This window comes from Tigriopus californicus, chromosome 7 (genome assembly GCF_007210705.1).
Source record: "Tigriopus californicus strain San Diego chromosome 7, Tcal_SD_v2.1, whole genome shotgun sequence".
Lineage (NCBI taxonomy): Eukaryota > Metazoa > Arthropoda > Copepoda > Harpacticoida > Harpacticidae > Tigriopus > Tigriopus californicus.
In genome coordinates, this window is record NC_081446.1 from 6446259 (window position 1) to 6471889 (window position 25631).

Genomic DNA, 25631 nt, shown 5'->3' on the forward strand with positions numbered 1-25631 from the left:
CGTCCCCCCTGTCCCTTCCTCTCTTCGTTCGTTCGTTCGTTCGTTCGTTCCCTCGTTCCCAGAGGAGCTAACGCCTTGCCGGGGTTAGTGACAAGTGAGTGGAGAAGTTTTGAGGATTAGCCGTCGCGATGGTGGGCGGCAGGCCGGGCAAAGCAGGTCTTTTTGATGCCAGGATCCAACGAGAAGGTTTGGAACAACCAAGCAGCCTCTCAGTTGAAGAGAAAGGGCTCTGAACGACGTCGACGACCTGTTGACTCTTGGAAGCTCTTTTATCAGCGAATGTCTAATATTGGTACACCTAACAAAGTGAATGAGAATGAATGTGATCCGAGGTGTGTTTGTGTTGGGGAGTCAAAACCAGTGCCCACGAAACAAAACCAAGGGTGCAATTACAAAGGCTACCATGATCAGTATCAGCACCCAAATAAAACCTGCATTCATCATCATGAAAGCAAGAATAGGCAATCAGCAAGAATCTGCGCCAGGCTTGACCAAATTGATCACATATAGTAATAATGATAAGCTTTTGGGGATTAGATCCAATGTGCAGATGTCATGAAGTGCCGTTCATTTACCAATGGCTAACCTTCAGCAGCCAGGTGCTTTCCTGGGAACCGGCAGTCTCGGGACGGGTGTCGGTTCCATGATGGGAGGGAGCCATGCGCCAGTGGCCACGCCCTCCTCTATGGGTGATGACCATTCATCCAGTGGGACAAGTCCTATGATAGACCCCGGGATCACTCCCTCACCGGATCTTTCACATTTAACCGTCGAGGAGAGAGCCATTATTTCGAACGTGATGCATCGACATCAAAGTGAAGAGAGTAGAGAAGTCGAATTTCTCAGGTAAGCCAGGAAACATTCTTTTATAGAAACAGTATTATCACAGGGGCTAAAACATAAGGTAGGGCTCCTGTTTGGCTCAATCTGCAGATGGGCGGCAATGTATTGTGCGGTGGTGGAGTTTCCAGGGGCACAAATTTGCCTCTATTTTGCTACATACCCAGACACGGGGTTCGTTGATTCGATTCCTGTTCTCACCGAGTCCAAGCCGTAGATCTTGCAATTAAGTTCCAGTACAACATTAGTCATGGGCTTTGTTTGATAACTAAAATGAGCAAAACCTTGGTCATTCTGAGGGTAAGACAATAAAGAGAAATTCACATCGGATGATGTGAATTGCGATGCCGCCATCAGAGCGAATTGGTGTTTTTTACTGTCGAACCCGTTTCGCTCAAAAAGTCACCTGACAAAGTTCATTTTCATTTGTCCGAGATAAAAAATGTAACGATCTAAAATAGGTTGCTACAAAAATTACTGCGTGTCGTACATCCACTATCATGTTTACGTAGCCATAATAGTCCACCCATATCAGGGATTCATAATAAAAAGGAACCACTTTTATAACAATTGATTTTGGGTGAGCTCTCATTTTATTCTTGGGCTAGATATTCACTGGTCTCTGGTTGTGACTGAAAGGTGGAAAGCTCTTTCAAGGAAGCTAGAATAAGCAAACCGTTTATCGGCATGCTCTTTTGGCACCAAAAGTAGAGAGCAGAATAGCCTTGGAGTAGTTTGTGCATCATATCTATGGTTGTATCTCCTTTCATTTGAAGGCTGTCAGATAGGAATGCCAGGCGAGAGTGCGTCATGAGAACATCCAGTGTTTCTCGTTTTCGCCACCAGCCATTGGCCAAGAACGACCATGAGTTTGTGGAAATTCATTCCGTGATGGCTAAGTACTGTCGGTGTAAGCGTTGTTGGCAGAATTCGTAGAACTGAATCTCGAGGGTGAAATTTCCCAACAGCTGGTTGCGGATGACCCTACTCGTCTTGGGCTTGTAGATATTCTTGTTCTTCTGAGCACCCTTCATATGATCAAAGTACACCTCATGGACACCTTTGAAATAGCGAGGCAGATAAGCCTCAAAGACTGTCAGCGATTTCTCCAAGGCAGAAAGGTCACCTACGACAGCAAAACTTTTCTCGACATTAGCTTTGGCTCGAGCCAAGGCCTTTGGACTTTCAAACACTTCGCACTCCCAATGATGGCCGCAAAAGAAGGCAATCTGGCTGTAATGGCTGCCTCCACGGCCGTGATGAACAGATTGGCCTTTTTCGTATCGACACTCATCCTCTCGGTCTAGAACGCATTCTTCAAAAGTACGCTTAAGCTTATACAAACTGGGAGCGTTGGGACTGAGAGTGGAATCATTGCGTTCTTGGTCCCAACGTACAATGTGCCATGGAGCGCGGTTATAGTAATACCAAGATATGACTCGGTCCACGGGATGGCGAACTAGGTTGATGTAAATGGGATTGGTGACATTGAACTCGGTGAAATCAATGTAATTGAGGTGCTTGGTGTAGGTGTATGGTTTGGTGAGATTGAGCTGGATGATGTCAAAATAGTGTCTCCGTTCGGTTTGAGTGGCCAGAAATGTGTTTTCACTTTTTCGTTTCCGCTTCACCTCGGGCGAGTCTGAGTAGCTGGTAAAGTTATTCAAAGTTGCCAGTTTGTCAAGGATTGCCCAAAACATTTCACTGCCTACCTTGGGCACCCGATTGAAAACCACACCTTCTTGGTCCAAACTTTCGGTGATATTCAAGTTGGCTTGTCTGTATTGACTTAAATCATTCACCAGGTCTTGCGTAACCTGGTAGAAATAAATCGCACCGAGTAACGAAATGAAAGAACAAATATCCAGAACATGTTCTTTCAGCTTCATTGTCTTCACCAAATCACGGCAGCACTCGATGTCTTGGACGTGATGTGTGCTCGATCTATCGTTTTGGGTTCTTTTTTCGTGTTTCTTCCTTCTCGATCTTTCACGTGTTCTGTTGGTCGTCTTTGCTGAGTAATCTTATCCTCGGGATCCTCAGAGAGTCGGTCTGTCTGTCAGTCGGTTGGTTGGCTGGTTGGTTGGTTGGAGCAAAACCAAGCGGAGTCAGATCTGTTGGCCATGCACTCTGTTCTTGATGTTGGTTGCTTCGTGCTCAGCTGAGAAAGAGAAGATGATCATGATGATGAGCTTGTGCTTGAGCAGCAAAGGCAGAAGTTGCGCTTCTTTTGTAGTTAATTCAGTTATTACAGAACTTGCTTGCATTCGTTATTTTGCGGAGCGAGCGAAAAATCCCCTCGAGTTATGGCAATGCGACAAAAGGTGTATATTTGACCCCACGAGATCAGAGAAATGAACGTATAATACACCACTGTAGCCTCATGAAATGATTAGTGCGAAGCGAGCGAAGAAGGTGGTATCCTTTCAAAGTAGAAGAGTCGAGAATAGATTGTTGACCTTCGGTGGTATGTTGTAAAGACGGGGATTATATATGGTTCATCAAATTGGAGTCACCATAAATAGAAACTCTTGCCGAGTGTCATCTGTTAATTGACATTCTATTTCTGTATTCGTTTCAGGAGAAAGCAGATGGAGGTTGTTTCACTCGAGAATCAAATTCGCGAAAAAACCGAGTTTCAGAAGAAAGCGGGAGTTGAGCTGAATTCCACGTGTCAGATCTGCTTGAAGACCAAGTTTGCGGATGGGATTGGTCACAAGTGCAATTACTGTGGCGTGAGGTGTTGCGCCAGATGTGGTGGAAAAGTTACCATGAGGTCAAGAATTACTTGGGTTTGTGTCCTCTGTCGCAAGAAGCAAGAGATTCTGATCAAAACCGGGACCTGGATTGGCTCCGGGAAGACCCCAGGATCAACTTGTGGCACGCCCGTTTCTTCCAGCGGGAGCTATCGAGGTCCAATTCGAGACCAATCGGATCCCATAATGCAGCGCATCGAAGATGACATGCGTTTCCAACGCTTTGGCAGTGAAGCAAGTACCCCCAAAGCGTCTCATTCGGCAGCAGTCACTCCGTCCGCATCCTCAACGATCTCCTCGCTGTTCTCTCGAGCTCTATCCATTGCAGGCACACCCACGCCCTCATCGCCAAGTGGTCAATCGCAAGGTCGCTCAAGGTCACATTTGGAGAGGGGATCAAGCTTAGATAGGCCCCCAGGTGTTCAAGGAGAAGAAGTCTCAAATAGGATCTTGGGATTCCTGTCCCCAAGATTTGGAAACGGAATGTGGCGACAACAATCTTTAGATGGTTCAAGTCCCCTTCAAGGTCCCTCCTACTTTGGTGGTCATCAGACGCCCACTACACTGCCCACTACATCCTCTCATCAGCCAGCTTCTTCGGGGTCTTCAATCCTGGGGTCAATTCGGGTCCCGTCATTAGTTAGACGATTGTCAGAAGGCGGAGAAACATGGGACAACTCGAGATCCAGTCCACGACAACCGTTCGGGAAGAACAGAACCAATTCTAAGGTGGCTTATTCCAATCCCAGGGGTCGTTTAGGGATGTTCAGCCAGAGCGATAACTTTCAAACGGCCCACTCTCCCCGTGTGAGTTCCTCGCCTACCCACTCCCATGGGAATTTCGCAGGTCAAGAATCTTCAACCAACGTCAGTTCATATCTCCAGCCGCGTCTCACCTCATATGGGCACGAATCCGTGTCGGCCCCCGAGGATATGGGTGGAAAAGAGAGCTACACTCGTGCTCAAAGAATGTCTTCGGTTGAGCGTAGTACATTTGCCCCCCGTGTGATGGTCTCAGATGGCGAAGCTAGGGATAGGTGTCCACCTTTGTTCGAAGAAGAAGGAAGGACCGATGTTCTCTCGGATGGTCAATACCATCATGGACCCTCTCTATTGGATGCACATCCAATCCCACGAAACACCACTCAGCGACGCAAAATGGACCATACTTTTCGCAACGACTCCCTTTCTAGTGATCAATCGGAATGTGTGCGACCTCCTCCACCCAAACCCCATCGGCACAAGCGTCGAACTCCCTCATTCGACAATCGTGTCCAACATCATCGAAGAGCATCTTTTGTGTCCAGCTCAGATGACGAAATTCGTTCTACACCCGAGTACACGTCTTGCGGTGAAGAGGAAATGGAGTCCGAATCCATCTCAGAGAAAGGTAAGGCTGACGACTCCCGGTCGCAACTATCATGCTTCCAATTCCCACTTCTAATTTCCCCCAAACTCATTCAGGGAACGTCGAGGTTTAGAGAAATAGATGCGTCAACTTCCGCGGGGTAATTCAACTGGTCCTTTTCTTATGGTTACCCACACTCTAATTTACAGTAGCTTTAGTCAAAGCTCTTTTTCCTCATATGTAATCGTTGTTGCAAATAGTTCCAGTCAAATCGCTGATCTTATTCTTAAATTTGAAATGCAACAAAGCAACAGTGTCATGAACTATCTCAAGGTTCATTATTAGGGTTATATTTTGATCGTAATAGAACCATGATAAAAATGAACATTAGGCATTATGACTGTAAGGTATTCCAAACATTGAAAACATTGAAAACAGAATGAATGCAAGCGTGAAAATGTGTAGCCGGAGGAAAGAGATATTTTTTCGCTCATTCGTTTTGACATCTTTAAATTTGACGATTTCTTTGTCCAGGAGTGTCCAGTAAAAACTCATGCTCGCGTAACAAAAGGCCAACAACACAATTGTTATTAACCGAGACATGATAAAAGTTGTTTGAAGTTCAACCAAAACCTGAAAATAGATGCTTGAGTAAGTTGATTATACTTATTTAGTTGATATCATTATGTGACACGTAAAACAGATAATCGGCTTCAAAGCTTTGGATTTAGAACTAGCAATATTTACGTTTGAGTAAGAACCTTCATGAAAAATATATGAATAAAGTTAGCCTAGGAGCGTGCTAACATATGTTAGAATGATCACTGGCGTTGGGAGAACCTCTATACGAGGAAAAAGGGCAAGCTACAATATGGCAGTTAGGGAAATATATCAATTGCATTGCCCAAGGTGCTATTGATGAATACGTCATGTCAGCTGAACCGAGCAAATGTAACTTTAGTACAATTACTGTAAGCCCCGAGTGTGGTCCATGCAAATTCGCCGATGATCTGGCAGTATTCTGCACATTTCTTGAGTCCTCACCTTGGGCCATTCACTATCACGTTCTACATGTATTTACGTAGAGCACATTTACATTGATTCTGAACCGCACGCTGGACCTTTTTCTGCCGCTCCTTATCAGCAGCATGACCATTCCAATACATGAACGACTGCTGTACATGTTAAGCAAGTGGATCTTCCACAAATAAGAATCGAGAGAACCTCCGAGAAAAGAAGGATTAAGGCCAGCCAGCCAGCCAGCCAACCAACCAGGCAACCAACCAACCATCCATATATCCAACCCACCAACAACCCACACCTTCTCTTTATTTCCCTTCTGGGATCAAAGGCCTACTAGCCTTGAACGTGTTGAAAGGACGAATGGTGAGGAAGATCAACATTACCATTTGAACCATGGATTCAACCAAAGGGTTCCCGTCTGTCCCATAAATACTGTCCGACTAGTTGGCCAGCGAAAAATGCTTTCGTTGATTAATATCATCGAGATAATTTTATCCAAACTGGGTATAAGGCGAGGCACTGGTGTAAGCCAGATATTGGTTCAAACAAATTGAACTTAAGGTGGTACTTAATCCTGGCTGAAGGTTGTATCGTCAATCCTGATTGTTTGAGTCTGACTTTTGCGTTTTTCTTCTGACATGGATCAAGTGGGGTCAAAAGTAATCAAGGGTGGCTCGCGGGCCAGAGTTGTCTCGGGCTCGTCAAGGTATGTTTGTCAGCGTTATCTTTACTGTGGATTAAGACTCTCGACGCCCAAGCAAAGGTCCCATCGAGATCCGGGTCCCTCTGATGCAATAGGGTTTGATTGACTGGAAGTTCCACCGCTCTAAGTACTATCAAACACTTTCATAGAGGGAGAGATGAAGACCAAGAGGGCCTCTTTTATTCTACGACGGTGGATGGGTGGATGGATGGATGGAAAGGAAGGAAGGAAGGAAGGAAGGAAGGGAGAAGGAAAGAGGCTTTGAGAGACAGGATAAGAGAGAAGAACATCATCCACCGACCGACATTGAGTCAAGTCACTCACTCACAAACGCATGCACATCAACCAATGGAGACAGACGTGTCCATTGCCGCCGAGGCCTTTTCTCCTTCGTCTATTGTGGGTCGTCTCCATCACGGTGGTGAGGGTTGTCACCAGCATCAGGCAAGGTCCAATTCCCACCAGAGTTGCTCCGATAGGAGAGAAAGAATATGCTTTAATTGATACAGAAACTATCGTGCAACTGGGCAAAATGCCCGAATTGGATTCATTCGATCATGCTCGACCTGTTTCATGAAACTTGATGATTGGTCAGGTCTTAGTCAAATTCCTCAAGACCAACAAATTCCAGTTATCTTTCGAACTGACGTTCGAGGAATACCTATGAGAAGCTCGTGGTCCAAGTCTATTTTGAACGGTGTTCCTCCATTCATTTTTTTCCGTCTAGTTTTGGAATGATAGGGAGATCGGCCCGAACAGAGAAGCCAGAGGTACCACCACCACTCTAGTAGATAGAGGCGGAAGAGAAAAGGGCGAACGAGTGCTCAAAGTTAATGCGAGCATTGAAAATAGTGGAAAACACTCGGACTGACTGACTTTCCTCGTCTTAGGAGATGAGTACCGGTGTGACTGGATGTATGGCCAAGAAAGAAGAAGAGGAGAGGGAGTGGGGGAGGGAATAGAAGGGGAGGAGAAGGGGAAGAGAAGGGGAGGAGAAGAGGAGGGGAGGGAGGGAGGGAGGAAGGATCGAAGGAAGGAGGGCCTTTTCATCTCTCTCTAGTCACTACACCTCTCCCTCCACATTATAGAAACGATTGGATGGGCACTATCCAATGCCTTTGAACTGAACTCGACACCGTGTTGTGAGTAGTCCTTGTACTGTTTGTCGGTCCATCTATCCATCTATCCATCCATCCTGGTGGTGGTGATGGTGGTGGTGGTGGTATTTTCCAGGTGCTGTTGTTAGACGTCCGAGGCGCTCAGGGATCCCTCCTTTCAACTTGGTTCCGTCCCGTCCTTCGTTTTGAGGAGGAATACCTCAATGCGACGTGTACATTTACAACGTACTAGGCTCCGTACGGTATTTGGTTGCATCTCTTTGCTCTTTGGTTCACCATGCTTACCCATATATTCACCACTAGTAGTGGGGAAATGGGACAGGCTGTATGTACAGTGTGGGAGAGTACCGCTCGGGTCCATCGTCCTCAACTCACACATGCTTACATCCCTACATACACACTTCTTCCTTTGCTACTCCTACCAGTTCTTCTACACTATGACTACCACCACTACTACAACTACTACTTCTACTTCTACATGCCCCACCAGTCCCGCCTCTATCAATTTACCCTATGGAACAGACGACTTGGAATGGGTCACGTCTTTTGTATGCCAGTGTTTGCCTTTTTCCCCTCCGTAAGGGCCTGCCAGAAATAGCACTGAACTAAAGGCACATTTTTGAAGATGGAGAAATGGATGAGTAAGGTTAAATTCAAGAAACAAAGGGGTTGAGCTTAACTGATTCGGTTTCTAGATTGCTTGACAAATTCAGGGACGAGTTTTATTTTACAAATGAAGCGATAGGGTTACGTTTCTAAGGAGTTGGGTTTCAACCCTCAACATTGGTAAAATTGGAACGTTTCATCTGGCATTGATTGGACCAAATTATTGCTGATTCCCCGTTTTCACTCCAAAGGAAAGAGTCAACAAGCAATGTTGTAGCATTTTATCCGTGGCTAGTTCGATATGGAATTGTGGAATACAAAAGTCTGGTTTTGTGTTTCTTGCCCTTGCAAGACGGCCAATAACGGCCTCTGAGTATTAATGAAAGGGTCCTCTTCTTCTTCTTCCTCCTCCTCCTCCTCCTCCTCCTCCTCCTCCNGGGCCTCCACTCTCTTCAAACCAATGCATTGCGGCGAGTTCCTGTTCCTGCTAGTGTGGTATGCCTCTCCTACGTCTCCTCCTTCTCCTCCTCCTCCCCCTCTTCCTCCTCCTTGTCGGTCCTCTTGCTCTCGTCAATGCTCTCTGAATTGGTCGACTTGGTCGTCAAAGTCTTCTGCCCTCATCCCGCTCCACTTCTTGGGCCCCATGTACTTCCTCGACTCGTTCCATACCCTTATGAACAAGACAGAGCTAGCTAGACAGACTGAGCTGGGAACAACGGAGTTTCTTCTTGCAAATACTTCTCTTGGTTCTGACGTCAGAGAACCAAAGGAGAGCTCTTCTGTTCGGTCGGTTGTCCTATTCCAACTTGGGTCGGCCGATTGGTGGGTGGGGAGTAGATAGTTGAATGGCTTGCTCGGTGGGCTTGTACTGTAGGTTGCTCTGAACGAGTAGTACGATTTGACCATGTGTGCCGACCATGTCGAATTCACGGTGCATGGGTGAGGAATATCCCTCCGTCCCCTCTTCCTTTCCCTTTTGCCGTGGACGACGAGTGGGTTACGGGGTCTTCGAAATGGCCGCCAGGTCAGAATTGAGCGAGCTCAACTGGCCGCCACGGGCCCTTCTCTTTCCCTCATTCTCTTATATCTCGCCAACCACTCGCACACACACGCACTTACTCACTCATTCATACTCATACACATGCACGCATACACCCACCCACACACGTACCCCCCCTACGTTCGGCAGGTCCTTTCTCCAAGCATTGCCATTTCAGCGACAACCTTCATCCCTTCCTCCGTGACGGCACCAGTTGTGTTGTTAAGGCCAAGAGCAAGTAGAGCTCGCGGTCCATGTATGACGGCCTTTCTTCAACCTTGTGGGCATCATCAACAGTGACTGCCGTATAAGTTCAACGTGGGACCCAACGTGGAATGGCACCAGCTACCTTCGTGGCTATGTGCTAACCTTGCTGTGGCTTGGCCTTCGTTAGCTGCTGGACCAACTGAGAGAACACAGCGAGCAGAGCGAACAGATGGCACAGCTATATACTCCCGACACTGGCGACCTCAGACGAATGCGCACTTACCCACGTATTATGTATCCTTGCTCCATGTCCGGACGCATTTGGTGGGCTTCGAAAATGGAAAGAGTACAGAAGTAGTAGTTGTAGTAGTAGCAGCAAGACGAATAGCAGAATGAATTGGAGGAACAGCAGGACTAGAACTAGTGATGGTCTTAGAAGAATAAGTTATACTACAGAGGGCTCCCTTTTGTCGGACCAGCAGACGAAGCAAAAGGCCGTAATAGCTCCAGTAGCAACCGGCTGACGGGTTGCTAGTGGCGTCGCAGTTCAAGCCCAAGGCCGTTAAAGGCTGATAGAGGACCTCAGACCGTTCACTGCCGTTGTCGTCGTCGCCGTCGTCGTCGTCACCGTCGTCACCGACACAATCGTTGACACCAGCAGAGTGGGTGCACCAATCTTCGTGGCTCTTCGAATGAAGAAAGAATTGCAATGGTTAAAAAAATGCCATTTATCCACGATAGACCGCTTTGAATTGGTCAAAAACCCATGAGTTGTCGTGGCCGAAGTGAAGTGCTGCCTTGGCCTACTCCCTGCGTTCCTGTCCCAATGACTAATATCTGTTCTTGGGGAAAGAATTGAAGAAATACCCTGGCCATGAATGACGTGACGTCAGAGAGCCAGAAGAACAGCATTTGATTCAGTGCTCAAAACTCACAGCTTAGAGTCATAGAGAACCTCTGAGTGATTATCGCAGTCACATCCTGAGGAAGCCTTCGATGAGTGGAAATGAAATCGAAGAGGTGCTTGAGTGATTCTTTCTACCCAAACTTGTTGAGGTATAGATCAATTGTGATGATGCTTATGAGTGAGGTTTGATTCATTTCGTTTTCGCCTTTTTCTTCAAAAATAGCTGCCTGACTGAGGGGCTTTTAAGAGCCCCCTGAGTGACCATATGCAGCAATATTCGTTGTTTAAGTAGCTAAACATAGCCATGTCGTCCTCAGAATCATCATGGCTAAGCATTTTGTTGTGTTTTGACACACATTGTTGGTTGGAAACTAGTACTCGCTTTTTCTCCTCAAGGTTATCGGAACTATAGGCTTCGTTGGGCTCTTGTAGGATGTGACTCATACATATATCAATCCGAAATCAGGCTTTTGAAGAGAGATGAATGCATTAGAGCTCTCCATCCAGACCAATGAAATTGTTGAGTACGTAGTGGTCTCTTCTTGGCTGCCTTGGTCCTTTCACATTGTTGTAGGGAACGAGTCCTACGTTCGTAGTCCAGTAGACTAGAAGTCAAGATATTCGCTAGAAGGACCGCAATGCAGGACAACTTGTTTTGTGCAATTTCACAGCAAAGTAGTATAACCCATTGAAATGGGCCTACTGCTCTGCTTGATCCACTTCATACTACATACAGTAGTCGGTGTATGTATGTACGGACTTCATGGAATGTCTGTCGAACTGCCGCCGCTTTAAAGAAAATGGTGGTTTTAGGCAATGTATAACTGGACTTCTCAACGAGAGTCAAGCTTCAATGCCCTTGGATAACTTAGACCATGTCACACAAATGACCTGATTGCAGTTGTTGGTGTTATGCTTGTCCTAAAACGGCAGAAAAGGTTTTACTTGTGTAATTTTATGCTGATATTAGAGACAAGAGTAGCAGTATGGATATGGGGTTTAGTTCGCTTTGATTTAACATTGGACATCAAGATAGACAAGAAACGCGTGAAAGACAGAAGCTTCTTTTTGAAGCTTAACCGAATAAGGGCCATGGTTGGCAATGCTTTGGTCAAATGAGATTACACTGACGTCACTAAAGCGATCAACTAATCTACTTGGCGAGCTTCACCATAAATCTTGCAAATTCGATCAAGCATCGGACAGTTAGGTTTTTGATCGGTAGATGTTTAGACTGCTACTCGTAGGTGCTGACGTTCCCTGACTCCCTGATTGATGCATTGATTTTTAAAGTCATCGTCCTCCCTTACCTAACACTAGGCGAGCACGAATCGTCCCAAGGTTCCATCGTAGTTGGAGCCAGCCCAGGCAGCCAAGGAAGCTCGGGGAGAAATGAGGAACAAATTGAAGTCACGACCAAGACTTTGCCATCGGTACGTTCCCTACTTAGAAAAAAGCACCCATGTCCATAATTACCATCACTCTGAACTATTGTTTTTTGCAATCAATGCAATCGTTTCGATTCGCACTCACGCTTGAGACGGCATGTTCTGGTTCGATCGTACTTTCTTAGGTGCAGTATCTAGGCGCCCAACTTGCTTGCATGGCCAAGGAGTACTTGCACTTGCACATTCTACTACAACAACTTATAATATGCGCTGAAATGCTTGGGTGTCGAACTCAGATGGAAAAAACAGAGGACTGGATTGTCTGGTCGGCAGCTCTTTCTATGTTTGTGTTGGATCATTTTTAGTCATAATTGGTATTCTATTTTTGTCTTCATTTTGCTTTAAACCTCACTCACATCACTGAAATGTATGTATACCTCAAAGACTCATTGAAACTGGATCAATGGTAGGTACATGAATTTTGAACCAGAGACAGCGGCACCAGCATCTTCTTCTTGAACGTGATCACTTGCTTGTGTCCTCCCCAACCAATCTTAACGCCAGCCGGAAGTTGGAACGAATCTTCGCCCAACCTACTTGCTGCAACGGCCACAATGGAACTGGCGTTGGGAGTGTGTTCCAAATCCGGCCAGAATAGAATCGGAAAATGCATCATTGGACCCTCGTCACCCCAGAAAGATATGAACCAACGCCTCTTTTTCCGTGCTTCTGATGTCGTCTTCTAAATTCAGTTGATTATGACTTTCCATGTCTTCCGTCTCTTCCGTTGTAGCAGGAGACATTCCTTCATTGAGTTCAGCTTCAAGCAGCAGCAGTACCAACATCCGAAGTTCACAGTATCAACCTCCCAGACTTCCTTTTCGAGCGAGAGCAGCCAATCAACCCGAGGCTATTCAGAGTCACAAACTCTCCCAATTCAATGTCACCAATCCGGACAAATTTTACCATGGTGATTTGCAATCAACGATCCTCTGTCAAAACAAGAAGTTGGACTACCGTTCTTCCAGTGATTATGCCGGAGTGGTCGGAACCGCGGCCGATCATCCCATGCACGCTTCATCCTCGTCCACAGTGGGTCTTTACGGTGGAGGGCGTGTCCCACCGCCTCACCCGTTCTTGCGGTCTTCGTCAGTGCCGGAGCAGCCCAGCATCTACGATCCTTTCCTCGAGGAAGATGGCCTAATACCAGATTTCCACAACCATTATCCCCCTACGTATCGGGCTGCTCCCCTTGGCGGGTCTATACACACACCCAATTCTCCACTCTACTATGATTCTGAGGTCCTAAGAAATCCTTACAAAAGCAGTGCTGGTGCAGGAGGAAATCGATTCGGCCTCGGAGGACTTGGGGCACCCGTGGGAGGGGGATGGCGCTCATCATCCTACCTTGATCGGGATGCCAATGCACGTGCCAACCGCCTCGGGCGACAATATTCGGTGTCAAGTGAGCTTCCCACGAGTGATGATCGCACCAATGCTGGACCCTACAATAACAAATTTAACAATGCCTATGGCGGGCCTGGCCTGGGCTCAGGGGGTGAATTTCGGTATGGAAGATCCAATGTTCCTGTCTCCAGCGGTCCAGCCAATATTTATGGATCTCGAACCACTGCCATCAATAACAGCAGCACCAACAGCCGTGGCAACCCTCTGACCCTAGGAAGATCTTTGCAATTGGTCACATCCGGTTCAAACTATGGCGGAGCGGGGGCAGGTGGCAGTGTTTTGGCTGGAGGCGATCCTTCTCGACGTAAGAAGACTGTCCGATTCAATTCCGAAGAATGGGGAACCAACAATGGGTCATCCAATGTTCATCCCTCCTTGAACAACCCTTACTTAAACTGTGATGATTTTGAAGACGAACAAGACCTTTGGATGACCATTGAAGACGTCCGATGTGGACGCTGGGCTCGTTGGGACGCATTGAGACAAGAGTCTCAAGAATCTCAAACGAGAGATTCGGGTATTGAAACTGGCAGTTGCTTTACATCGAGTGAAGACTCCAACCGTGGCGATCATATTCACAAAAAGGTAGAGTCCCTGGAGTCCAACTTCACTCACCGTCATCTCTTCAGTGTTGCTTCAGATCTGAGATACAGCAAAGCAAAAAATGACTCAGGAACAGATCCGTTCTCTTCATCTTTCAAACCTCAGGCACATTTTATGAGGCAGTTTTGCCAGCATGATTTCCTCATTCACCAGTCAATCGCTTGTTTTCATTTTTTATCCCCTTGAATTTTCTCCAAGATCAAAAAACAACAACAAATCATCTTACCACTATGGAGGTATCTTATCTGAGTTTTTTTCAATTGATTTGTAGCATCCAGTCTCATGGCATTCAGACGGAACTCGACTTATGGGCCACATGATCCTACAAAAATGCCTCAAGGAGGGTTTCGTTCCGTCCTCTAGTGCCACTTTGCTTGGGATCAAGGTCATCGGTGGAAAATTTCTCACCGGAAATCGCATTGGTGCCGTAATTGAAAAAGTCAAGAAGGGTAGCATTGCGGATTCGGTTGGAAGACTCTTGCCAGGTAAGAGACCTCGAATGTGACCCTTCAGTGCCCAAACCAGTTCCAAGTACTACTAGATGTATGTGCTAAGATTCTACTTGTCGTGCTCTTACTTTCGCACGTGTTCCTGAGTCGATTCCTTATCATCTTGGGAATATTCTTCTTACAGGGGATGAGATCCTTGAGTGGAATGGTAGAGCCTTGACCAATAAAACTTACGATGAAGTGCACGATGTGATAGCCGAATCTCGACATGATCCTCAAGTGGAACTACGGGTTTGTCGATATGTGGGTGGTGGGGCAGGACCGGGGCCCGGGCCATTGACGAACCCCACCGACCTTGGGCGTCAACCCCATCTCTCTGATCCTTTGTCTGGTCGATACTCATCGGGGAGAGGACCTCTTTCTCGCTCCTCCGGCGGCGCACCGGGACGACCATCTGTTACAATCAGTGATCCTTTGGGTGATACCCATATGCTCAATCCTCACTCCACAGGCCTCTCTTCAGCCTCTTCAAGTGCTACCAGGATCCAGGTAGGCGGTCTATTTTTACTTTTGATTCATACTTGTACACCCAAGACCTGAGCTCTATGATCTATTCGTGTAACAATGCCCTGATCTTATCCATGAACAACATTCATTCCCAAGCGTGATCATATGCTGTACCTTGGATAGACTAAGCAGCAGGCGTCAAGAGGAGTCCTCGGTCATATCCGTTGCCTAATCAGAATTTCATGCTCAAGCTGCTTTGCTATTTGCATACATAAAAAGAGGCGGGACGAAATGCATGTCTTCGAATAATGCAACTTCGAATTCATCTCAAGGCACTGGTCTTGTAGATGTGAATATGGAGTTTACATTTGAAGGTGTGTGGGGAAACCATGATCGGGCTTGATTCATTGGTTGTCCAATTGGCGAGTTAGTTTAAGTACAGATCAGAATGAGTCTGTGGGTTATGGCGGGTACTTTTTCGGTCGGAGCATATACATGCCGTGTACGCACCGATCAACCACAAACCATGTACTACTACATACCTAGAGTCCACTTTTCATAAGGAGTGGATGGAGCCAAATGGGCCATCCACCCAACTTCTGTCGGATGGGTGCAGCTGCTATGGATAGAATAGAAAGGAGACAGAGCGAGGGAGAAAAAGAGAGGCCTTCAGGCCTATACTCGAATGTTCCTGCAGAGAATCGGCTTTCTCATTTGCTTCTTGAGCCCCTTGCTCCTTCATACCTCCTCTTCTTCCTCTCCCTTTTCTTCCTTCTTGTTCGTCTTCTCCTTCTTCTTCTTCTTCTTCTCTTCCTCTTCTTTCTGTCTCTCTTTCGCTATCACTTCTTCATTCCATTGCTCAGGGGCTAACTCAGTCACTTCGTCTACGGCTCACCGCTGGCATTACCGCCACAACCATCAGCCACTGCTTCTACCCCCACCCCTACTATAACAACAACAACAACAACAACAACTACTACTACTACTACTACTACTACTACTACTACTACTACTACTACTACTACTACTACTACTACTACTACTACTACTACTACTACTACCACTACTACTTGTCCTGCTTCTGCCACTACTACTTGTCCTGCTTCTGCCACTGCTACTCACACTACTACTATTCTTACTACTTGCAACTACTACACTACACACCATTATCTTTGTTTCACTCCTCCTCGATTGCTCTTTCGTCTTTGTACTCTCCATGACATAGGATCTCAGATCAATCCTTTGATGAAAACGCCTTATCAGCTTGACAGTTATCAGCTGAACTGTTTTTATGCTCACTGTTTATTTCAAAATTGCGAAGATTCGAGCCGTGCCATCAAGTTCTAAATGGTAAAATCGAACAATGGAGTACAAGCTAGCTCAGGTTGAATCATTTTCGACAACCCCTTTTTTTAGTATCAGTTTTTGCCAGTCTCAATCAGGCTCAAACAATAGTGGTTGAATTTCTGGACTTGTTACCTGAAAACACTTTAATTAGGTGCTTTTTCATTCAATTATTCCTACCAAGTGTTAATATTTTCCATACTCGTTGAATTTTGTCACGGAATGGACGAGTGCAATGGTTGATTTAGAACACCCTCTTCTCAGTTTTTAGTTTTCTCAGTTGTCTCAGTCACATTGATTATCGAAGCACTTTAGGCCCTTTTCAATTCTACCATGCCATTAACGTACGCTGGCTCCCAAGTTAAAGAGTAAGTTTTCCATCAAGAATTGGTTCGTCCATGCAATACAAATTTGGAAGCGTCTCTCTTTACTCTGTAAATTCTTGCTCGTCATAGAGTAGAACATGAGCACATGACAAAGGACCTTTTGGGTTCGTGTGAAACAAAATGGAACGTTCGGAGGTGCCTTATGGTTCACTACCTCCTCAGGCTAGATGTCATCGGCTGGTTTTTGGTTCTAACCTAGATAGTGTTCCATCACTTCGACCGGTGTCCCGATATCAAGTTGTCCTTGACAGCCCCTTGGTCATAATGAGAGTTGGGATGCTTTCAATACTCAACTGGCGCACACTATAGCAGTCTTGGTGGGACCGAGACAGGTCTTGCTGTAGAGAATAGAGGTAACAACGGAAAGTTCTAGTGCTCATCAGGATGGTTAGTGCCACAACCGTGAGGAAAGGGTGTGTGTGTGCGTGCGTGCATGTGTGTGGCGAATACTGGTTCCAGAGAATCACTCCCATTTATTGTTTGACACAAAGACGCGCACGCACGAGCATGAAAACCTCTGCTCTTAAAGGCTAGGAATTATTGTCTTGATGAGTTGTGGGAGGGCCTGAGTGTTGAGGGCAATCGAGGCAATCGAGGAAATGGAACACTCATATGATGGTATTTTCGCTCTCGTAGGTAAAAACTTGGCATGATGTGTCGCGTTCTGAGCTGATTGTCACAGTTTTATCGGCTGCGGATTTGCCTCCCAGAGTCAATGGCCAATATAGAAACCCGTATGCCAAAATCTACTTGCTACCTGAACGGAGGTGAATACAATTTGCCTACTACTACTACTAATAATAATACCTCTTCTCCTCTGTATCATTGTGCCACAATTTGTGTTGGACGCTAAATCCTTAGTTGACTGCTTGTGTTTCGCTTTGTAAGAAATATCATTTTTTTCAATGAATGAAATGATGACACGAAAGTTCGAGCCAAGTAGAAATGGTTATCTGCCCACAAATCACATTAATTCTGCACGAATGCACCTCCATCTGTATCGCTATTTCTTATTAAATGATTAGAAAGACGGTGCACGTGTTTCTATGTAATTCCTATTTTTTGGGTTCGCCTACATTTCTCGTCAAAATCCTCTCGTATCTCTTGTCCCTCGCGTATTTTAGGGAGGGAGCAATTCCCCTATCGCAAACTCTTTGCTCATTTGATATGGGCACATGCACAACCATACCTATTGCAGCACCAAATCATTCATCTGTAGTGCTCGGTCATTCTATCATTCATTCATTCATTCATTCCTGGGTTGGTTGGTTGGTTGTTTGGCTGGTTTGTTCTTTGCCTGCTTGCTTGCTTGCTTGCTTGCTTGTTTGTTTGTTTGCCTATTTGCTTGCTTGGATTCTTCTTGTTTTGGCCACTTGCTCGTTCGTTCTTCGCTCGTTGAATAGTCGAGTCCCTCCTCAACGTGGTCCTTATATCTGAAATTGCAGCGAAAAGGCCAAGCGGCGAACCAAAACGGTTATTAACACCTGCAATCCTCAGTGGAGCCAGTCTTTCGTCTATCCCTGCGTTTCGTCCTCAGATCTCCAATCTCGCGTTTTGGAGGTCACCGTCTGGGACTATGATCGCTTTGGAGCGAATGAGTTTTTGGGGGAGGTCACCATTGAATTGGGCCAGACTCAATCAGTCCACTCCGTAGAAGAGGATCAGTGCGAGCCCATGTGGCACACCTTGAACGTCTTCTTGCCACCTGAGGAGGGGGTAAGCCAACAGCAACCTCATCATATCCTTCTCCCTTACAGACAGCCTTCACAGCTCAACAGAGGCGGATGAGCTTCGTATCCTTTCTGTCTTTTGACTTACATTCCGTATTAGCGCTTAAATACACGTATGTTGATTGGTAGTATCTAGAGGATCTTGTAGTCGATTTTTTGGATGTTTTTGAGCCATCTTGATAGGAGCAGACAACCTCGTCCCCACTACTTACACGTCAAAGCTCAGGTCTTGGTCCAATTCTGGCCCTCAATAACATTCATTAGCCACTTAGGCCAAAAAAGGTTGACTCATAATTTGTTGGCTGATTTGCTCTATGAGCTGATTGGTCGTTCGTTCGTTTGGTTGGTCGTTTGGTTGGTTGGTCGGTTGGCTGGTCGGTTGGCTGGTTGGCCATGTATGTGACTGACTGGCCGTGTGCCAGGATGGTCAAAGATGGAAAGATAATGCCAGCCTCTACTTTATGCTGTCCCTTTCTTTCCCCGCAGAGAGGAATGTACATGGACCAAGATCCAAGTCTTCTGGAGCCCCATCATCTCCGCCAACACATCTCACCACCCAACAGCCTGGCTCGCCTTTCGGACTCGGAGATTTCAGATGTGGATGAGAACGGTCTTCCTCGTGCCTTGCCCGGGCTAGTGGAGCCCTATCCATATGGAGGGGCCAATTCTTCATCCATGATGGGACCACCCAGCCGAAGGTACGACTCTCTTCCTTCCTTACCCCACGGTCACACTGGTTCATTTGATGACCCGATTTGGCCCCCGAGCGACTCCAACTATCCAGCGGCCATGAGCTACGGGGGCCGACGCCACCCGCCACCACTTCGATCGTATAGCCAACACCATTTAGATACTAGTCAGCAACGCCAACACTCTTTGGCAGCAACGAGTCGAAACGGGCGTAGCCCTTGGAGCTCAACGGATCGAAGGTGGATGAGTACTAGCATTGCCGCCACTACTCCTAGGGAAACCCTAATGAACAATAGGTAGATCTATCCACAACGTTTTCTTTCTAAGTCTTCCTAGTCGACCGCACACGTTTTAATTACATCTCTACTCGACTTCTCTCTTGTTTGCATTTGGGGATGGCGTTGCAATGGCCTTACTATCTCCGCCTTCGTCAAAGCCAAATCCTTAATATGATATGAACTCATCGATCTGCTAGCTAGCCTTCACCATTATTTCCAGTTACTGTAGTACCACAAGCTCTTCTATGTAGCCCTCTTCTTTCTTAAGATATCTCTGACATTCTCATTTCCGCTGGCGTTTCCAATCATGCCTCAATGCATCCGAAGCTTTTCCAAACTTGCAGTAAAAACCCGTTGCAAATGTGACGACCATGGATGGGTTTAACCTCTTGAGTCCGGGTCGAGCTAGCTTTCAAGATTGCCGCCACTTTTTGATTGTTTAGCAATAATACTTAAACTTATCGCCGCGTTAGATTTCTCTTGAGCCTCAAGGTCGAATTAGACATGTCCAGCCTACTATGCATGCATTTTTAAATGCAAAGTATTGTCCATCTCAAGGAACTTGCGTATAGTAATTACTCATGGGCAGAAAGAATTAATGTGCACGGTCTCTTCTCAGAAGAACTTAGTTACTCCACACAAATACTAACTTCCCATGCTTCCGAAGAGCCTTGGGGTTGATGAAAAAACTTATAAGCAGGAAATTGTATCTGCATGTAAAAGAGTCTGTCTGGCAAATTTTACATTCAACTCACATTTTCCCGTTATACTTCATATTTCTGACCTCTTTTTTCCTTCCTCTCGCACGGCGAAAACAAACTCGCCTCTTCTATCAATTTTCATCTCATCTGAGAGTGTGAATAGGTTAATATTTACATTCGAGATACAATTCCTATTCCATCAGTTCGATTTGGGCGTACTTTGACAACCAATTGACGAATGAGACAAATCACATGTCACGCTTCAAATCTATCCTTGACTCCACCGTTTTTACTACTTGACATTTCTTAATTGACCGTTGAATCGAATTCTAGGAGGCTTGCTGGATCCGCTTCCATGATGGGACCTTCCACTGCCACTCCCACAGGCTCGCCTCACAAGCGACGCCTTCCACAGATACCACCGTTGAGAGACCGAGGTTCATTGCCTCCAGGGTCAAATCCCCATGTAAGCAGTCATAAGCAAACGCACTGCATGAAGACATGCACAAACTAGTACTTGACTACATAGACATCGGATGGTTTGTCAACTCAATAAAAACCAATCTGACATGTTTTAGGATTTTGAAAGAAATCGCCCCGTCAGATCAGGACCAATAGGAAACGGAGCATCCTACGACAGTGCAATGCCGCCATCCGATCCCCACCGACATCGTATGGGAAATGGCCGAGGACAACCCGGTCGAAGTCGGACTTACGGGGGTTATAGTGATCACGAATATGATCCCAATATGGGACACATGGATTACAATCCGAATCACCATGGTTCACAGCATCCTCCCGGTACCTTTCCAAACCGCTCAGGTGGGTCAGGCATGAACCAGTCTGGTCCACCACTTCCAATGCGAGGTCCAAACATGGGCGCTGCTGGTGTTCCATCCTCGCGTCGTGGGCCCATCGACCATTCGGGCCACCCCGTCGAATATGGGGACAGTGATATAGAAAGTGTAGTTAGTGGAACGAGTGCCTTCTCTAGTCATTCTGCTCCTCACTCCAGGAGCAGACGCATGGGGTGAGTCCCATATTTCGTATATATTTTGTGCATTTCATCTGTATTTATAGACATCGTGGATAGGCTCTATAAATACTCAGTCATGGCATTGATGTCGTAATTTTGCACTGTGTTGGTTATTTGGCTTTTGAAAAAGGCATAAGCCATCCAACACCTTGGCAAAAGATTTGAAATTTGGAAGAAGCGGGGAGGAGAGCGGAAAAATAAGGAGACAGGACTTATGCTTTGAAAGACATTTTATTTCTTTTGAAACATTATCATTACCAAGCGATTTTTATATCCAAGGAAAACTTCAACTTACCACCGAGTTTGGTATTCATAGCGCTACTAATGAAGCGTGCATTTTGAAGGGGGAAATTTTCATCGTTTTAGAAACAAAAAAACTCAAACCCAGATTCTTGGCATAAGAATTTTAATATCAAGAACCATGCAAACGTCAGTTTGTTAAAAATATAATATTTTGTTTACAGTGCATCCGCCCATGATGGCTCAACGTTTAGACCTGATGTGCACGGACGGTCCGAACGAGGAGTTGCTTTCACAATTGGAGGAGAAGACAAAGCAGGTAAGGAGGCCCAACCACAATCTTTTTTGCAATGATTTGAACAAGTGGCATTTCGACATACATTTGGATTGAAAATTTTAGCTACTTTATTTAAAATACATTGTTAGCTTGTACCGTTCCCAATCGGTTGATGAAAGTTAAATGTTATTCAACTGACGAGTTTGAATGAAATGGAGCGGCTAGAAAGCAAACTGATACTTCCAATTCCACATCTAGGCTTCAAAATCGACGCGATCGTTATAGATCAGTCGGAAATTTATATTCTCATGAGCAGACCGTTTGATACAAACAACTTCATTAGTTTAAGATTTTCTCACTATTTTTCCAATTGAACATTTTCTTTCAAGACTTCTTGTTAGATGACAGTCCTTTTCATTGGCATGTCTTTTTCTCTGCGTAAAACACTTGTAGCCATCTTAAGGTGTTTCATCCTGGTCCATCCAAATGGAATGAAGCAACACTTGTTCAGTGAAATAAAGTGTGCGTTTGATTCAAAGCCCTTCTGAAGCCTCTTAGTACCTCTCTACTTCACTCTCTTCCGTTTAAGACAATGAGTAGTGTCTTCTACCTATCATGCCGCTTGGGATTGCTTTTGGAAAAGTGCTCTTCTCCCACGGGTGAGTTATGGCTGTGCCTTCCCTTTTTTTACAGATGGTAGTCTGAGTGATACCGCACTCACATCCATGGATGCACTCGAGCGCCAACGAAACCAAAGACAAGATCCCCGCGGACTAAGAGCAGGAGCAGGGGCCAGTCCAAGTGGGGGCGGTGGTGGTGGAGCAGGCGGAACCAGTGGGGTTGGGGGTAACAATGGTGCTGGACCCGGTGTAGGCATGGGCAAGAAATCTAGCTCAACATCCCAACTATCAGCTGCGGGTAGGTGTTTCGAAGATTTCCATCTCGGGCCATGCAATCGGTTGCCTCGTTTTGCTTGACTATATAGTGACATTGCCATGCCTCTCCCAATTATCTAAAACAACGAAAGTTTTGACCCAAACCCAACACTAGGGTTCCCTCCACTCCAACTAAGAATGTCATCCCAACCTGCCCTGCCCCCAAACCACTTTCGCTTTCCAGTCTGAGGCACCCACGTTTCCTCTGTATGACACAACTCCTCCCAAACACCATAGACCCTAGTCCTTTAATTTTACACAAGTATCGATGATATTCCCCATGCCCGATGGAGCCTCATCCCTCACGTGGGCTTTATCAATTGGCCTTTAGCAACAGGATCGACAGCAACGCCATCATACTTGGGGTCAATGGTTGTCCATTGGACCCCTTGAGTCATTCAATCATCCAACCTTCCTTTCTCTTCATTCAAGGCCACAAACGTAGGTTAGGTTTGCTGGGTGCGAAACGCACCACAATCACCGTCCACAGAAGTGAAGAGATCCTGCCCAGAGATGTCCACCATCTCGTCCGCCAAAGTACGAGTGTGTCAAGTGAAGGGGAGGGGGATTTTGCTGCAGGGTGCGAAATGGCTGGCGAAGCGGGATCAGAGAGGTGAGCAGAGGGTCAATTCATGCCGCAGACCCTCTCTCTCAAGGCTCGACAGTCGTCCAGAAAATAAACCCTATCACTGAAGCTAGCGGAAACTATAAACGATTTCGACCTCTTTACTCGCTGTTACTGCTTAAGCTGCCACTTTCCAATAGATATTAGAACGTGTCCTTCGAGCTGAAATGCTATTTCCGGTGAAATGTTATGTTCGCGTGTGACTTGTGTTCTAGTCCCATTGTGTGTAGATAAACATCATAAGTGCTGCGTATGCCTCTAGTTACTCAAACATACCTCCTTCCCAATCCCTCAATGAAATCCAAGTTTAACCCGTCGTCACTCCCCTATGAACCGAAAAGCGAAAAGCTCAACAATCTCGTCCAAACGAAAATTGTTCGAGCGCACTGTAGGATCGTAGTTTTTAGAATTTCTGTGGTACACTATGACCAACTTCACCCGCTCACGCCAGTATTTATTCGCTTGCACGTTCACCACATAACCATTGTCATCATCATCATCATCATCATCATCATCATCATCATCATCATCATCATCATCATCATCATCATCATCATCATCATCATCATCATCATCATCATCATATCATCATCATCATCGCCACCATCATCGCCACCATCATCATCACCACCATCATCCATCATGATCACCACCATCATCAAAAACAACAACAGCAACAACTTTGTCAATGTTGCCTGAAACTAATTTTGGGTTAAAAAGGCTCAATTGTAATACATCCACCTCAGCTCTTTTTAAACCCTGTATCCTACGTAGTGCCCCGCACTCTAAAAAGTATTACCATCCAATAACAAACAACGTTCTCTTGTAAGCACTGAGTGACCTTCAACACGCCAGCAAATGAGAGTCCGAACAAGGCTGACTAGGACGATCACTTGACACTTTTCAAATTGATCTCATTTGATTCGCATCAATTGGTTACAACTCATTTTGCCTGTCGCACACAGTATGATTTGGTGGTTTTGTCACCTGTAGATTGGTTGCGTGGGAATCGACGACCCACCGGAGTCCAGCGCAGTTCCGAGGTCCTCCCTCCGCAAGCGACAAAAACTTTAGTAAAACAGAACTCCAAGGATTCCAATGACGGATCCGTCAGTTCTGAGGGTTCCAAGTGAGTAGTCTGCACTAGATACGCCCCCAAACCTGCCTTTTCACCCCACCTCGAATGCTTTTAATTCCATTCTACATTTTATCAGCCCTAAAAAATTTGCTTGGCTTGACAAACTAGATGATTATATTCCCATTAAGTCGTTAGTTTAACGTCAAGAATTGTTTCGTTGTGGACGCGTTTCATTTGGATTGTCATTCGTGTGTGTGGATGTATGTTCGTGTGTGTGGGAGCTGTATTAGTTTTATTCAATCTATGATATTTGATTCGGCTTCTGCACTCTGAGTAGTGTTGTGTGTTAGATCGTAGCTAATTTCCTATTGTGTAATAGCTACTTGTACATTTGAAAAGAGTGATGTTAAAAGGAAATGGCGTCACTTTTCGCTTCCTCAATTGCTTTTACGGAAACGGTTTTTTTTTCTCGTCAACTCGTTTTTCGTGGCATGCTTTGTGTGTGGGCCAAAGTTTGATTGTTGTAGTTACGAATGTACCCATCTTGCCTTCTCAAGAGGATTCATTGTCAAACCCCCGATTGTCGAGTCTTGTCAGGGAGAGAGGCCTTTACTAATTACCTAGTGTTACATCATTACACTTTGAATGAACCCCAGATGATCCAATTCTGATCATATTTTCTTACATCAATCATGATCATCACCATCTTCCTCCTCTTGATCTCTGGATGTGCTTTGTACCTTGGACTCATTCGCCCGCCGCCTTGCGTGTTCCTAATGCGATTACTTCCCTATCCTTAGTTGGTTGACCTCGTCTGCCAGACTGGGTTCGGAAGGCCAATTGTCAGAATTCATTGAGGGCTTGGGGCCTGGGCAACTCGTGGGTCGTCAGGTCTTGGCCTCGCCAGCCTTAGGCGACATTCAACTCAGCATGTGTGATCGGAGGGGACACCTGGAGGTGGAAGTCATTCGGGCGCGAGGACTTCAATGCAAACCCGGCTCGAAAACTCTGCCCGGTAAGTTATTGATCTTTTACAATGTTTATCGAGTTGGTGATTGTTGGATTTCCTCTTGGTAGCCCCTTGGGTGAAAGTGTACCTTGTAAGTGGGAAGCGTTGCTTGGCCAAAGCCAAGACCACCACGGCAAGACGAACCCTGGATCCTCTCTATCAACAACAGCTCGTCTTCCACGAGAAGTATCAGGGGTGTGTCCTCCAGGTAAGAAGGCTCTTCATGCTGTCCAGAGACCACGCACTTCTTTCCTTACTCAGCCACCCACCAAGCCTTGATTCTTTTTTTGCTCTTTCAGGTAACCATTTGGGGTGACTACGGTCGGATGGAGGGCAAGAAT

The 25631-nt window shown here is 45.9% G+C and overlaps 2 protein-coding genes across 2 annotated transcripts; one reads left to right on the forward strand and one right to left on the reverse strand.

Annotated features, from left to right (window-relative positions):
* Positions 1-25631, forward strand: LOC131883427 (regulating synaptic membrane exocytosis protein 1-like; the record flags this gene model as incomplete). Its single annotated transcript, XM_059230902.1, has 16 exons — positions 1-846; positions 3422-4986; positions 11868-11980; positions 14277-14490; positions 14639-15003; positions 17328-17458; positions 18137-18407; positions 18908-19119; positions 20424-20556; positions 20669-21120; positions 21591-21685; positions 22337-22561; positions 24197-24332; positions 25082-25296; positions 25359-25498; positions 25590-25631. Coding segments are annotated over exons 1-16 (4578 nt in total), but the record flags the coding sequence as incomplete, so codon positions are not given.
* LOC131883169 (heparan sulfate 2-O-sulfotransferase pipe-like) lies at positions 1415-2840 on the reverse strand. Its single transcript, XM_059230551.1, has one exon. The coding sequence runs from the start codon at positions 2727-2729 to the stop codon at positions 1722-1724; it is 1008 nt and encodes a 335-aa protein (XP_059086534.1). The 5' UTR covers positions 2730-2840; the 3' UTR covers positions 1415-1721.

Excerpts from the sequence above, each read along its gene's own strand:
- LOC131883169 (XM_059230551.1), bottom strand. The coding sequence starts at position 2,729 with ATGAAGCTGAAAGAACATGTTCTGGATATTTGTTCTTTCATTTCGTTA.